Source organism: Trypanosoma conorhini (assembly GCF_003719485.1).
Source record: "Trypanosoma conorhini strain 025E chromosome Unknown Tco_14.4_contig_00130, whole genome shotgun sequence".
Taxonomy (NCBI): domain Eukaryota; phylum Euglenozoa; class Kinetoplastea; order Trypanosomatida; family Trypanosomatidae; genus Trypanosoma; species Trypanosoma conorhini.
Genome location: NW_021704214.1, coordinates 22,536 through 35,052, shown reverse-complemented (window position 1 = coordinate 35,052; position 12,517 = coordinate 22,536). Strand labels below are relative to the sequence as shown.

The 12,517-nt window shown below is 56.5% G+C and overlaps 7 protein-coding genes across 7 annotated transcripts, besides 8 other annotated features; all 7 read left to right on the top strand.

The window, feature by feature from the left end:
- Positions 1-412: 412 nt before the first annotated feature.
- On the top strand, positions 413-973 carry Tco025E_03038 (uncharacterized protein; the record flags this gene model as incomplete). Its single annotated transcript, XM_029369960.1, has 1 exon — positions 413-973. The coding sequence occupies one exon, from the start codon at positions 413-415 to the stop codon at positions 971-973; it is 561 nt and encodes a 186-aa protein (XP_029229987.1).
- A 23-nt stretch (positions 974-996) lies between these two features.
- Positions 997-1,016: a microsatellite.
- A 666-nt stretch (positions 1,017-1,682) lies between these two features.
- On the top strand, positions 1,683-2,762 carry Tco025E_03037 (anion-transporting ATPase; the record flags this gene model as incomplete). Its single annotated transcript, XM_029369959.1, has 1 exon — positions 1,683-2,762. The coding sequence occupies one exon, from the start codon at positions 1,683-1,685 to the stop codon at positions 2,760-2,762; it is 1,080 nt and encodes a 359-aa protein (XP_029229986.1).
- A 131-nt stretch (positions 2,763-2,893) lies between these two features.
- Positions 2,894-2,920: a microsatellite.
- Positions 2,921-3,082: 162 nt separating this feature from the next.
- Positions 3,083-3,099: a microsatellite.
- Positions 3,100-3,182: 83 nt separating this feature from the next.
- On the top strand, positions 3,183-4,547 carry Tco025E_03036 (uncharacterized protein; the record flags this gene model as incomplete). Its single annotated transcript, XM_029369958.1, has 1 exon — positions 3,183-4,547. One exon carries the CDS (start codon positions 3,183-3,185, stop codon positions 4,545-4,547), a length of 1,365 nt encoding a protein of 454 aa, XP_029229985.1.
- An 84-nt stretch (positions 4,548-4,631) lies between these two features.
- Positions 4,632-4,649: a microsatellite.
- Positions 4,650-5,678: 1,029 nt separating this feature from the next.
- Positions 5,679-5,701: a microsatellite.
- An 8-nt stretch (positions 5,702-5,709) lies between these two features.
- On the top strand, positions 5,710-6,978 carry Tco025E_03035 (PUF nine target 1; the record flags this gene model as incomplete). Its single annotated transcript, XM_029369957.1, has 1 exon — positions 5,710-6,978. One exon carries the CDS (start codon positions 5,710-5,712, stop codon positions 6,976-6,978), a length of 1,269 nt encoding a protein of 422 aa, XP_029229984.1.
- Positions 6,979-7,432: 454 nt separating this feature from the next.
- Positions 7,433-7,475: a microsatellite.
- A 376-nt stretch (positions 7,476-7,851) lies between these two features.
- Positions 7,852-7,877: a microsatellite.
- A 642-nt stretch (positions 7,878-8,519) lies between these two features.
- Positions 8,520-8,556: a sequence feature (GA-rich).
- Positions 8,557-8,596: 40 nt separating this feature from the next.
- On the top strand, positions 8,597-9,850 carry Tco025E_03034 (uncharacterized protein; the record flags this gene model as incomplete). The annotated part of the gene is made up of 1 exon (XM_029369956.1): positions 8,597-9,850. One exon carries the CDS (start codon positions 8,597-8,599, stop codon positions 9,848-9,850), a length of 1,254 nt encoding a protein of 417 aa, XP_029229983.1.
- Positions 9,847-10,659, top strand: Tco025E_03033 (uncharacterized protein; the record flags this gene model as incomplete). The annotated part of the gene is made up of 1 exon (XM_029369955.1): positions 9,847-10,659. One exon carries the CDS (start codon positions 9,847-9,849, stop codon positions 10,657-10,659), a length of 813 nt encoding a protein of 270 aa, XP_029229982.1.
- Positions 10,660-11,016: 357 nt separating this feature from the next.
- Positions 11,017-12,264, top strand: Tco025E_03032 (uncharacterized protein; the record flags this gene model as incomplete). Its single annotated transcript, XM_029369954.1, has 1 exon — positions 11,017-12,264. The coding sequence occupies one exon, from the start codon at positions 11,017-11,019 to the stop codon at positions 12,262-12,264; it is 1,248 nt and encodes a 415-aa protein (XP_029229981.1).
- Positions 12,265-12,517: the final 253 nt, after the last annotated feature.

The window sequence follows — 12,517 nt, the reverse complement described above, 5'->3', positions numbered from 1 at the left end:
GGGGGGGGGGGAGGTTCGGCTGCTCCGCCGCGTGCGCTGTTCTTTCTACCCTCTCCGCAGCAACGAAATACAAGAAACATATTCGTTTATTTCTTTATACTAGCGGCAGAATATTAGTGACCGCTTTCACTGACGCGTTTTGTTTCAGTTGGTGTTCACTTCGTCTTCCGCGTCAGTTCCACGTGGCATTGACACCATTTATTTTTTCTCCTCCTTTTATTCTTGCTGCGGTCACTCCCCTTAACCTTTGCCGCTTTTGCTTTGTTCCCCTTTTTCTCCCCCTTTGGCTGAGGCAGCTGTGCTTCGGGCACGGACGGAAGAAAAGAGGAGAGCGAGGGACGGTGGATTGAGCCGACTTTCGTGGCTGCGCTGTTTCCGTGCGTGTGTGTGTGTGTCTGGACCGCTGCTGCGTATGCACGGGGCACGCCCGAACATATACGTGGACGTGGAGCTGCGGGGCGGAGAGTTGCCTCCTGGCGTCGCGGCCATAGCGGCAGCGGTGCTCGTGGTCCTCATTCTCCTTGTGGTTCTCGTGTTTTTTGTATGCCGCTCGCTCCTGAAGGCACAGTACAGTCAACCGGAGCGTGTTCTGGCCGAACCAACCAACACAGGGAGGTTTCCCCCCTCTCCTCCTGCCTACGGAAATGCAAACTTGTGGAGAGAAACTTTTCTCGGGATCGTTTGCGACAACGAAAAGTATGTTCACAATTCGGAAGCTCTGCATGCCGTTTACGCCGTCCCGTTGGACCTGCGGCTCTGCGACGCGCTTGTCAACGAGGAGCTCCTCAAGGACAGGGATCGTCTCTCTAGAGCGTGGGAGCGACGCCGCGCGCTGAATGATGTGTTCGGTGCTAGCGTTCACGACGTGAGCGGGGGTGCGAGCGTGGCGCCGTCACCGTCCAGTCGGAGCGGTCAGGACCCCTGTGACCCAGGCGGGCGGGCTGCGGATGCCGCTTTCCAAGACAAAATTTGATGGATTCCCTTCTCCTCCTCGCCCGTCGTCGTCGTCGTCGTCGAACTTCTCCACGGACGCACTGACGACAGGCGGGTAAAACGCTAGTGGAAGTTGCTGTGGGAAGTTGAGCCAAAACAGAGGCAGTAGTTTTTTTTTGTTCGTGCGTGTGTGTGTTGGGCGGAGCTGAGGATTCGCGTGAATTAACTAAATGACGGATGGGGTGCTAACATTGTCTTTTCTCCTCCTCGTACTTGCCTGTAGGCTTGGGGGCTTGCCCTTGTGCGCCGGGTGTCTCCTCCCCTCCTTCTCAGTTCCTCAGTCCCTCTCTGGGAGTGTCGGGGACGCCCTACTCTTGGGCTTCGCGACTGTCGTTTCTCGCTGCAGTGCGACTGCGGTGGGTTTGGGGCTTAAGAGGGTCTCATGCATCTGAGAGAATTTCATGATGCCTGCAAAACAAAAAAAAACGACCCACACCCACACACGGTGGTTGCATTTTTTTGCTATTGTTTTTTCATTCCTCCCTTTCCGCTTTTTCACTTTTGCATCCTCAGCTGCAATGAAGACGCTCCTCTCACTCTGTCTGTCTTTCTATCCCTTTCCTTCCTTTTTTTTTTGGCTGCGGCTAGCGAGGTCGCTTCAACGTGCCTGTTGCTTCCGGAAGGTGGTGAGGCAGTGCCCTTCTCTCCGCGTCTGGGCCACTCACTGTGTTTCTCTCTCCGCGCACGCCATGTCTCTCGAGCCGACGTTGCGGGGGCTGTTGCAGAGCAAACTCCAATGGATCTTTGTGGGCGGCAAGGGCGGGGTCGGCAAAACGACCACCTCCTGCGCCCTGGCAACCCTCTTCGCCTCAACTCCAATTCACGACGAGGCGGCAAACACGAACCGCCCTCGACGGGTGCTGCTTATTTCCACGGACCCCGCACACAACCTTAGCGACGCCTTCAGCCAGAGGTTCGGCAATGCGCCGACACCCGTGAAGGGCATGGAGGAGACGCTCTTCGCGATGGAAGTGGACCCGAGGAACCTCACCCACAGGGGATTTGGCGCTATGCTGGGTAGTGCGGGTGACGCCTCCACAGGTGCGAGCGTGCCATCACCCTTTGCTGCGCTTGGCAGTATTCTTAAGGAGGCGGCGGGTACGCTTCCAGGGATTGATGAGCTCTCCGTGTTTGCGGAAATTCTGCGTGGTGTCCAGCAACTTTCGTATGACATTGTTATTTTTGATACCGCGCCGACGGGTCACACGCTGCGCCTTCTTGCCCTGCCGCACACCGTGAACGCCACGATCGATAAGCTGTTGTCGCTGGAAGGTCTGGACTCCTTGGTTCGTGCCGCGTCCACGTTCATTTCTTCTTCAACCAACTTTGGTGATGTGTCGTCGCTGATGCCTGCCGTTAACCAGTGGCGGGAGAGTGTGCAGGAGGTGCAGCGGCAGTTTACGGACGCTGAGAAGACGGCTTTTGTGTGCGTCTGCATCCCCGAATTTCTTAGCGTGTACGAGACGGAGCGGTTGGTGCAGGAGCTCATGAAGTACGACATAAGCTGTGATAGCATTGTGGTGAATCAGCTTGTTCTGAAGCCGTCGAGCGAGCCTGCCTGTCGTATGTGTATGGCTCGGCAGAAGATACAGTCAAAGTACCTGACGCAAATCGACTCTCTGTACGAGGACTTCCACGTGGTGAGGATGCCGCTGCTGAGCGATGAGGTGCGTGGAACCCCTGCGCTGCAGCGGTTTGCGCGGTTTCTGGTGGAGCCGTACGATGCCGACCGTCACGGGTACATCGACGTTTGCGGGGCCGCGCCGTAGGCGAGGGATGCGAAAATGGGTGTGGACGGCAGGAAGAAGAAAAAGAAGGGCAAAGGGCAAACGAACGAGCAGAAAAAAAAATCCCACAGGGGGCATAAAACGACGTTTAATGTATCCGAGTCTAGAATACGGGAAAGAAGGAAGGAAGGAAAAGGAAGAGCGACGCCGAATTGTCCATTTTTCTTGCCCGTAACTCATCGGCGGAGGTGCACCTCCTTCTTTTTCCTCTGGGTAAGGGCGCCGTGGAGAAGAAGATCCGGCGCGAAGACGAGAGAAGGCGCGCATTGGCCTCAGAAAGCGCAACTGTGCTGAAAGTATATTTGTTGTTGTTGTTGTTTCTTCCTTTTCTCGTTCTCTTTGTTTGCCGGTGTTGGGCTGCTCCTGCTCCTGTTAGGAGGTGTGGATTGCCGCTCTGCTTCCATGCAGGGTTATCATCGCTCCCCGCCGTTGGCGGCGGCGTCTCCCCCATGCACGACGATAGCCGCCGTCGGGAGTTCTGCCGTCGTGGCCTCGCCCGTTTCTCAGCCGTGCGAGGGGGCTGTAATCGGCGATGACTACGTGCGTATGCTTCTTCACACCATCCGCGAGCACGACGCGGAGAAGCTGGCGTTGGTGCGGCGCATTGAGGATTGCGTCAAGCCTGAGCGGGCCGAGACGCAGCGTCTGCGCCGCGAGTTGGCCAATAGGGATGAGGAAATCGGCAAACTGCAACAGGAGCTATCAGCGGCTCGCCTGATGCTCCAAGAGGAGCGGGAACGGGCGAACCGGCTCCTGCATGAGAGCACCGTACTACACGCAGAGGCAGAGGACGCTCGGGCGAGACTGGCGTCGCTGCTTCGCCTGCGTCAAGAGGCGAAGACGGCAGTGACGGCGGCCGTCGCGGAGGAGAACGCGAAAGCCGATGTCCGTCGCCAAGCTCACGGCGGGGGCAGAAAGCCGCCCTCCACGCCTGCGACGGGGAAGTCGAGGCCCAGCTCACCACTCCCCCGCAGGAGCAATAAGTCAGCGGACGGGGCCGGAGAGGGTGGGACGATGAGCCTCCGGCAGGCGGTGCTTCTCCCGCCCCCAGCTGCGGGAGACGAAGGGGCAAGCGCTGTGGCGGCTGCCGCGGTTGAGGCGACGCTGCAGCCCCCACTATCCTCGGCACTTGCCACCGCACTCAGTGCAGAGAGGCGGATGCTTCAGGAGCAACTGGATGCTCAGCGTGCCACGTATGAACAAGAACGAACAAAGCGGTTGCATGAAGAACGTGAGCGCACGCGCCAGCATGCGGAGGAGGTGGAGCGCTACATCGCCACCATCGATCACCTGCATGCGCTGCACCAGAAAAGCCTGGCCGATCTCATTCGCAACCGCCACGATATGCGGATTGAACAACAGGAGCTGCAGGGGACAATTGAGAAGCTTCGCGTCTCTCTTGATGAGGCCCTGACACTTGTGGAAAATGATCGTCGGCGACATGCTGCGGACCTCCAACTGATGCAAAGGCGTGTGGGCGACAACGCTGACACCGTCATGCGGCGGCTTCGGCAGGAGCTAGGGGAATGCCGAGCAGCTTCAATGGCGGAAAAGGAGCAACGTGCCGCCCTGCTCGCCGCGCGTGAGGCGGAGATAGAGCAGGTGCGAGGGGAGCTGAAGCGTGCAAAGAAGCGCGAGAAGCGCCTCGAGGAGCGACACCGGCTGGAGCTCGAGGGTGTTACTAGTGAAGTGAACCTCATGCGACAGGCGATACGGGCCATGGAGAAGCGGGTGTACTACTCGCAGTGCCGCAGCCTCTCAGCGTAGACGACAAGGAGAGGCCCGACGGCAAGAAGAAGACGATAACAGCAAATGTCGGAAGGAAAGAAAAAATAGATGAGGATTATACTTTGTGTGTGTGTGTGTGTGGAAGTCGGAGGTTGCGCGTCTATCCGTTTGGATGGAGGGAGTTGTGTTTCACCCGTCCGAGGTTTCTTCTTGGGCCTTTTCATGTCACTGTACTTCTTTGTCACTGCTGTGTCTTGTTGTTTTTCCTCCTCTCGCTCCCTACATCTTCCTCCTCACTCGTCTACCACACTGTGTCGCGTGTGAGAGACGAGCGAGGAGGAAGTTGACTGCCGCACCGAGGCCACACGCATTCTCCTTTTCTGCATCCCACACTGAACGGCTCTTGCTTTTGTCCCTTCTCTCTCTCTTCTTATTTTTACGCTCTTTTTTTTATCCCAAAATAATTGCATGTGAAAGCCAAGGAGGGCGGCGAGTGCATTCGCGCGCATACAAAGAGGAGGGAAGGGGAAGGTCGGTGCAGCAGCCTCCGCCTTGACTCTCCTCCGTGGCTCTGTATACATATATATTCACACGAGCGACGGCCTCGCCACTAGTGCTGCCTCCAGCAGCGGCAGGAAAGTTCTTTTGAGAGCAGTTTTTGGGTTATTCTTTCTGAACCATTCAGCGGGTGGCCTCCACCAGCAGCGGCCCATTCTCGTCGTCGTCGTCGTTCGCGGGCCCACGCCGATCAGAGCAGCGGGGGAGGAAAAGCAAAGGCGCAATAGAGGCACGTGCCGCGTCGGGCAGTGCGCTGTGTGGAGGAGCAGAGGCAGAGCAACAGGGGGGGTGGTCCGCCATTTTAGGCGCGGGGGGGGGACACGTGGGAGCCGGGCGAAGAGAGCGGCTGCGGCGACGAAAAGAAAAGGACAAGAAGGCAAAAAAAAAAAACGAAGGAAAAAAATAAACAGAGAAGGCAAACGGAGTGAAGCCGGAGGAAACCCAGCGGTGACATCTGGACTCGGCAGAAGAATCGGAAGGAGGGACCCCGCCAGGCGTCCGCAGGGACACCACTGAAGGTAGACGGAGGCGGAAGTGGATTCAAGGACAAGCGAAATAGCCCTCACTCCATAAACAAAACGAGAGGGTTAAAAAAGTAATACTAACCACCTCATATATATATATATATATATATAGGGGACAAATGTCTACAAAGGCCTCAAGGCGATGCAATCGACTGATTGTTCTCTTTAGCTCCATCAATGATGTGACGGCGTGGCCGTTCTGGAAGTTTCTGCAAATGAAGAAGGTGAAGGGTGTCACAGACCTCTCTATCCTCGCCTTCAACAGCCAGGGCGGCAGCTTCGAGGCCCGCATCGACGGGCACGAGTATACGTTGAAGAACTACGAAAATGTTGTGGGGTACTCTCAGGACATGCTGGAACGCTTTCTGCACCGTTGGTATGACCCTGGCCGTAGTTATTTCGTCTACGGCGGCCACGGCATGGGGGACTACTTGGAGCTTGAGGAAGACAAGGTGGGAGTGCAGTGTCACGAACTAGCAGCCATATTTGGAAACAAGAAGTTTGAGGCGATTACCTTCGACGCGTGCTTCATGGCAAGCCTGGACTGCGCCTACCACCTGCGGAATAACACGAGATACATTGGCGCCTGTGAGGGCTACCTCTGGGAGCCCGACACAAGCCTCGACCATCATGTCTTCAATACGTACACCGCCTCCGCGATGAGCCGCTTTCGTGACCCAAAGCACATTCTTCTCTCTGTGCAGCGTGACTACTGCAGCAAGTCCCCGCTTGCTGACTTCGCCGTGCTGGACACCACGCATGTTGAGGCGTTGCGGAAGTATGTGGAGGAGCACGTGATACAGCGTGTCTACGACCGTGCCACCTTTTATAATCTGCAGCAGCAGCAGAAACTAAGTTGCATGGCCGAGGAGGCTTTACAAATTACGCGCCATAATTCTACTAGTGACATCAAGACACCCGCTTCTTTCTCTTCCAATTCGACATCGGCATCCTCTGCCACGGTGACGTCGCGGGCGAGGGTGACGAAGTTGCAAAACCGCAAACTTGCACGACGTTCGCAGCTGCGGCACGCCGTTCAATTCGAGCACGCCTTGTACCCATCCGAGTCAGACGACAAGTACATACTTGACCTTCGCTCCTACCTGATCGATATGGCGCGTGAGGAGGAGGAGTCCGCCCTCAATTCTCCGCCGCCACGCACCACTGTTGTGGAGGCGCACGGGAGTTTGCCAAACGGGAAAAACATCTCCACCCCCGGTTTGCCAAGGGCAGTGCACACGAGGGACTCGACTTGTTTCACCGCGTCGTCGTCAACCACACACCGCCGGAGGACAAGCACATCTACGCCTCACACCTCGGAGGCCTTTCTATCCCCGTTTACGAGTTTAGTTCCATGTCGAAGCCGCTGCTGCCGTGGAATGGGGTAAACCGGCAGGTATTCAGGCAGAAGGCAAACGAGTTCTTGCGTCGCGGTGTGGTGCAGGACGTCCAGATGAATCAGCGCCTGCGCAGCGCCCCACGCGAAGCGGAGTTCCGCGGCTCTTCACAATTGGCTTCCGCATCAACGCTCTCTCCAGCTCCAACCGTGTACCTTCCGCTCTCCGGGTATGCCAGTAAAAAAAAAGTAACAACACTCTAAACACGCCCAGCATCGGAGGCTCACCGGGGCCGCAGCACTGTCAGGCGAGACCGTGATTTTTCCCTCATTCTTACGTCTCCATGACGCAATCTGCTTCGAGCGAACCGATAACAACATGAAGCCAAAAGATGGCGACGACGAAGAGTGGGTTTTCTTGTCTGTAAGCAAAATCAAGGGACAAGGGGGCCGATACAACTTTGTGTTGTCGGAGGCAGTTCTGCACTCTCCCCACGTAGAAACTCTTTTTCTTATTACTATTATTATTATTATTTTTTTTTGTATCATGGAGATGGCATCGGAAGAGTGATGGATTTTTTTTCCTTTTTTCCTGCTTGACAGGAACGTGCTGACGCTTCCAGTGTAGTTGGGGATGTGAAACACATGGGAGGTTCTTGGTTGTGTTCATTCTTTGCGTGTGTGTGCGTGTGGGCCTTACTTCCTGCAGTCCGTCTTCTCACGTAACGCGAATTCTAGCGGGAGTGCCCATATGCGTTGTTTCCCTTGGGAAGAGGGTGAGGAGAGGAACTGCTCTTCCGACAAGTCGCTTGCCGAACTCACGCGGTACAAAGCAGAGTGAGGAGGCGGAACGCGCCGGTAATTTTCGTTTTTATTCCGCTGCTTCATTTTTGGGCTTTGTCGTTGAATCGTATCCAGAATTTAGACACACACACACACACACACATACACTCGGCTTGTCTTTTGTTGTTGTTCTTCATTCTCGTACCTCGGCTTCTTCTACTAACTAAGGCCCTTTTTTTGTTTTTGTATAGGTGCGTGTGCCAGGCGAAATGAGCTCCATGAGCCAACTGGCGGCCCCCCCCCAGGTCATGCTTTTTGTACATTTCTCTTTTACGCCATCATGACACGCTCCCTCTGTACCTTTTCCCCCTTCTTGATCACATCACGAAATCTGGCCGGGGGCCACCGCTGCAGTGTACCACTTGATATATATCTTTTGTTGTTGTTTCTTTGTATATTGTACTGAGGTTTGAGCAACGATGCGCGGGTTGGGTGGGCGCCGAGCGGTATTAGCTGGCAGCACAGCTGGTGGTGGCGCTGTGGCTCGCCGTTTCTCAACTCTTCTCCCCTTGTCTCTTTTGACGCCTCACCGCTGCCGTCCCCTCCTCCTCCGCGTCGTTGGTCCCCGAGCGTCGAGCGGCCCCACACCGCGGGGAGGAACAGGGGAAGGAAGACGTCAAGGAGGGGGCGCTGGGCTTCTCCCCGCCGAAACCCGCGGTGGCGCCGAGCAACGGGAGAAAGAAAAATTTGGGAGGAAAAAACAGCACAGGACGGGTGGCATGCGACGTGTACGCGCGACGCACACCTGCGTCTTTTCCCTTCTCCGTGTTCTTCTTCTTTTCGTCTTGCAGTTCTCACTCACAGCGGCGGTAGGAAGGGGGCAGACGATGTCGACGTGGAACAATCTGGCTTTTGCCGGTTACGACGTTGAAAAGGCAGATATTCTTCTTAAGGATTCGTTGGGCGCGACATATCGTCTGCAGCCTACATGGACGAAGATTGAAAGGAGGACTGAAATCATACAGAGTAGGGATGACGATGCTGCTGCGGTGGAGGAGTTTACCGAGTCTGAGTGCAGTGCTAGCTACGTGAGCAGTGCCAGCACCTGCACAAGCGATGAGAGCGGAGACTGTGTCTCCCCTGAGGACGGCATTCCAAAGGAGAACGTCAAAGCAGGGGCGACGCGGGGTGACTGCAGTGCGTCATGTGTCAATGACCGAGGCGGTGCTGTGCCACCCGTGCACGGCACCCTGCTCACGTTGAAGAACGTTTACACGGGAGAGAAGGAAACCTTGCCGGTTGTTTCCCTGTGTACTGAACTCACTGCTGAGGAGGTGGACAGCCTTTACACCGTGATTGTTTTAGGGTACCGCGAGGACGGCGATGTGCTATTGCTACCCATGCCGAGGTTGGTTTTAGAAGAGGGCAGGCGCATGTACCGCTGCCTGCCCGCTCTACAGCTTCCCTTGGAGAAGCTTTACGAGTACTATGATTTCAATAACACGACTGACTATGACGCAAACAGAGAAACGGCGTTCTTCAAACTACCGCTTGGCGAGGATGCCATGACTGCCCCTCACTTGGAGCGGGCCCCGCTGAGCCAGGTTTACAATGTATCTACAGACAGGGTCTATTACTTGTCCGCGTGGTCAGCTTACGTGCAGTTTGTGGGTGTGGCGTGGGGAGTGCCGTGGTTGAGGGTATTTACCGTGGAAGATGCGGGCGGTGGCACTCGCCCAGACTGCGGTGAGGAGGCTAATTCGTTTTCGTGCATGAAGCCTCTCCCCTCTTGCCATGACGAGCGTCAGTTGTGCGGGGCTTACGGGCTTTGCGAGTGGGCGCAAACGACACAGACGTCAGACGCCGTCGCTGCCCCTGTTTTGCCCATTGCCGACATGGCGGGAGAGGAGGAGAAGTGGAAAAGCTGCTGGCGGCAGATCCGCGAGGTCGGCGGCGGGGCCGTCCCTCGCCTAATTCCAACGCCGGCCCTCTTGCCCCGCCACCGCTACCTTTCACCCCCCGCAAGTGGAAACGCGCTTCTGGGCTCAACGCAACAGACAGTGACGCAATTTCACATGAAACATCGCTCGTGGCTGGCGGCAGCGATGAAAATTGCACTGCGTGCTCCGCCGGCGCTATGAATTACGACGCCACACCAAATGCCCTCGAACCGTTCGGCGTATTGCACGGCGACCGCCTCGTAGGGGCAGTCGGGACGTCCTTCGAGGGAAAGGCGGCGACGGTGCTGGGTGTTCGTGTGGGTTGCCTTCTCTTGCGGCAGGAGGGAGAGGAAAAGGAGATGCCGCTGCACGGCGTTGAGGGGAAGGACGGGCTTCTGGCTCTGTTCGGCAAGCTACCTGCCCCTCAGTTTGATGGTCAAGCAATGAAGGAGGGTCACCCACCTGAGGGTGAGAAAACGACTTCCTCACCACCTCTGGGGGGCGACGATGAGGTTGAGAATGATTCTAATGCTGGGCACAGCGATGCCGGCGCTGCTGCAGGCGAGGGCGAAGTAGCTTCTGCGGGCGCCGATGATGACAGTCGTCCGTTTCTCGCGTCGGAGGAAGCGGCGCTCGCAGCAGCGGAGGAGCAATGGGAAGGCAGTGAATCAACCAGGTCTGACGGGGAGACTGCACCGCAGTCATTATTTTTCACCTCTTTTTTGAAGGCAGTGGCGTACTGGAAAATGCGGCTGCTCTCTGAGGAGGAGCAGCGGCAAAAGCCTCTTGCGTTTGTGGAATACTACAGCACAGATGCGCAGCGACGCATGCTAGAGGCTGTCGACCTCCTGCAAAGACACAAGGGCCTTTTTGACGGTAATGCTGCCGGCCGCGGTGTCGATGCGCAGTTGCGCTCCGCCGCCTCTCAGCAGGCGGAGGAGGAGCGGCCTGCGCGTGTGCACCGCATCGTTCAGCTGCTGGTTGAAAGCGAAATTAGCGAAGTCCGCTGAGCTTTGCGACCATTGGCGGGAAATTGCTGCTCCGCCTCGTCGTGGGCGGACACTTTGGCGGATACGACACGCCGTGCTGGAGACGTGGAACGAGATGAGCGGGTGGGGAAGAGCGAACAATTCCCAGAAGTGTTGGGGACTTGCCTACCTCGGGGGTGAGCCCGTAATGAAATGTTTCTGCCGGTTTTTTTTTTTCTGCATCTGTCTTCGTGGGGGGTGGGGAGTTGAGGGAGGAGGTGGTGCAGCGCAACGGCCTCCGCCGCGCCGCGCAGCCGAGTGAAGGCAGGCAAGACATAGAAGGGGAGAGGGAGAACGAGGGAGGAAGAAGACAAAAAAAAAAGGCAGCAACGAGGCGCGATGTCCGTAGCTAAGGCAGAGCCGCAGCGGGTATTGCCGCCCCACCCGGCACCAAACATGCTTGACCTCTGCATGACGCGGTATGACTACGACTACAATCGCGACATTGAGGGAAGGGGCCCCGGCGACGGCACGGCTGGCGGTGACGACGGCTGCGCAGTGAGCGGGGATGTGCGCAACCGACCCATCTTTCGCTTTGCCAACTCACTGGAGAGCTGCCACGACACAACCTACCTCACAGACTACGTGCGCCACAGCAGGGAGGTGAAGGACATGCCTGGGCTGTTGCAGACAGCCTGCGGAGAGCACGACGTGGCCTCCGCCTTCGCAAGGGATTACTATCTCCCGGACCTCACTAAGCACGCCACGGCGACTGGCGCGCACCCAATCTCCGTCTACAAGGAGGATTACAAACACAGCGGTCCGGTGCCTAGCGGCGAGCCAACGCTTTACGCTGGAGCCCGCACCGCCGCATATGATCCTGACTTCCTTCTTATCCCCGCAACCGAGGAGGATCTCAAGGCCGAGAACATGCTGCCGCCAAAGATCACATCTAGGGAGTCCCTCCTGCCGAAGGTGCCCCCGTCCGAGGACAGCTACCGTAGACCAAATGAAGATTTGTTCGCCTCCCGCAGGCCACAGCTGACGACGATGGGTAAACCCCCGACCGACTACTACTGCACCTCGTGGGTGTACGGCGACAAGAGCCTGGCCTACCCGGGTCAGCTGCCGCGCGGTATTGAGGACTCCCCGAATGCGCACCTTATAGGCACGATGGACGACAAGGCGGCCCTGCTCGCTCTCCTTGCGGGGAAGAAGAAGGCAGCTGGCAAACCCTACCTGATGCCCGACGAGACGAACCCCATCCCAATTCAGCGGATAGAGCAGCCCTTCTGCGGAATAACACGACGGATTGAAAATGAAGGGTACGTCAACATGAGCATTTACCGCAGTGACCACGTTCATCAAGGAGTGTTGCCAGAGCTGCCGGACGCGGCGGCTTTGACGGGAAACGATACGGGGGGTGCCGGTGGGGAACGGCGACTGGCGTGCGCGGGGGAGATGCTGGCGGGTACCCTGACGCGCCATACAAAAAAGATTGAGTCGCTGCGCAATTCACACGGCAACCTTTTGAAGGTAAAACCCGATTCACGAATTGTAGACCTTCACACATGGAAGCAAATGAGGTCAATTGAGAAGCGCATTGCAGTGGACAAAAAGGACCCTCATCGTCACAAATTGCATTAGAAAGCCCAAGCGCTAACATTTGTTTAGCCCAGGAAGAGTATAAAGGAGAAAAGCCACCAGTAACGGCAGCACAGACGAAACAAAAAGATAAACAAAAAGAGAGCAAACAATGTAAGATGGGAGGCGCACGCAACTGACTGCGACGGCTATCGTATCATTATTCTCTCTTTTATTGGATGCATGTGTGTATGTGTGATGTAGAGAAAGAAAACTGTCATGTACAAACTTCAAGAAGTAAATAAAAAAAAAGATA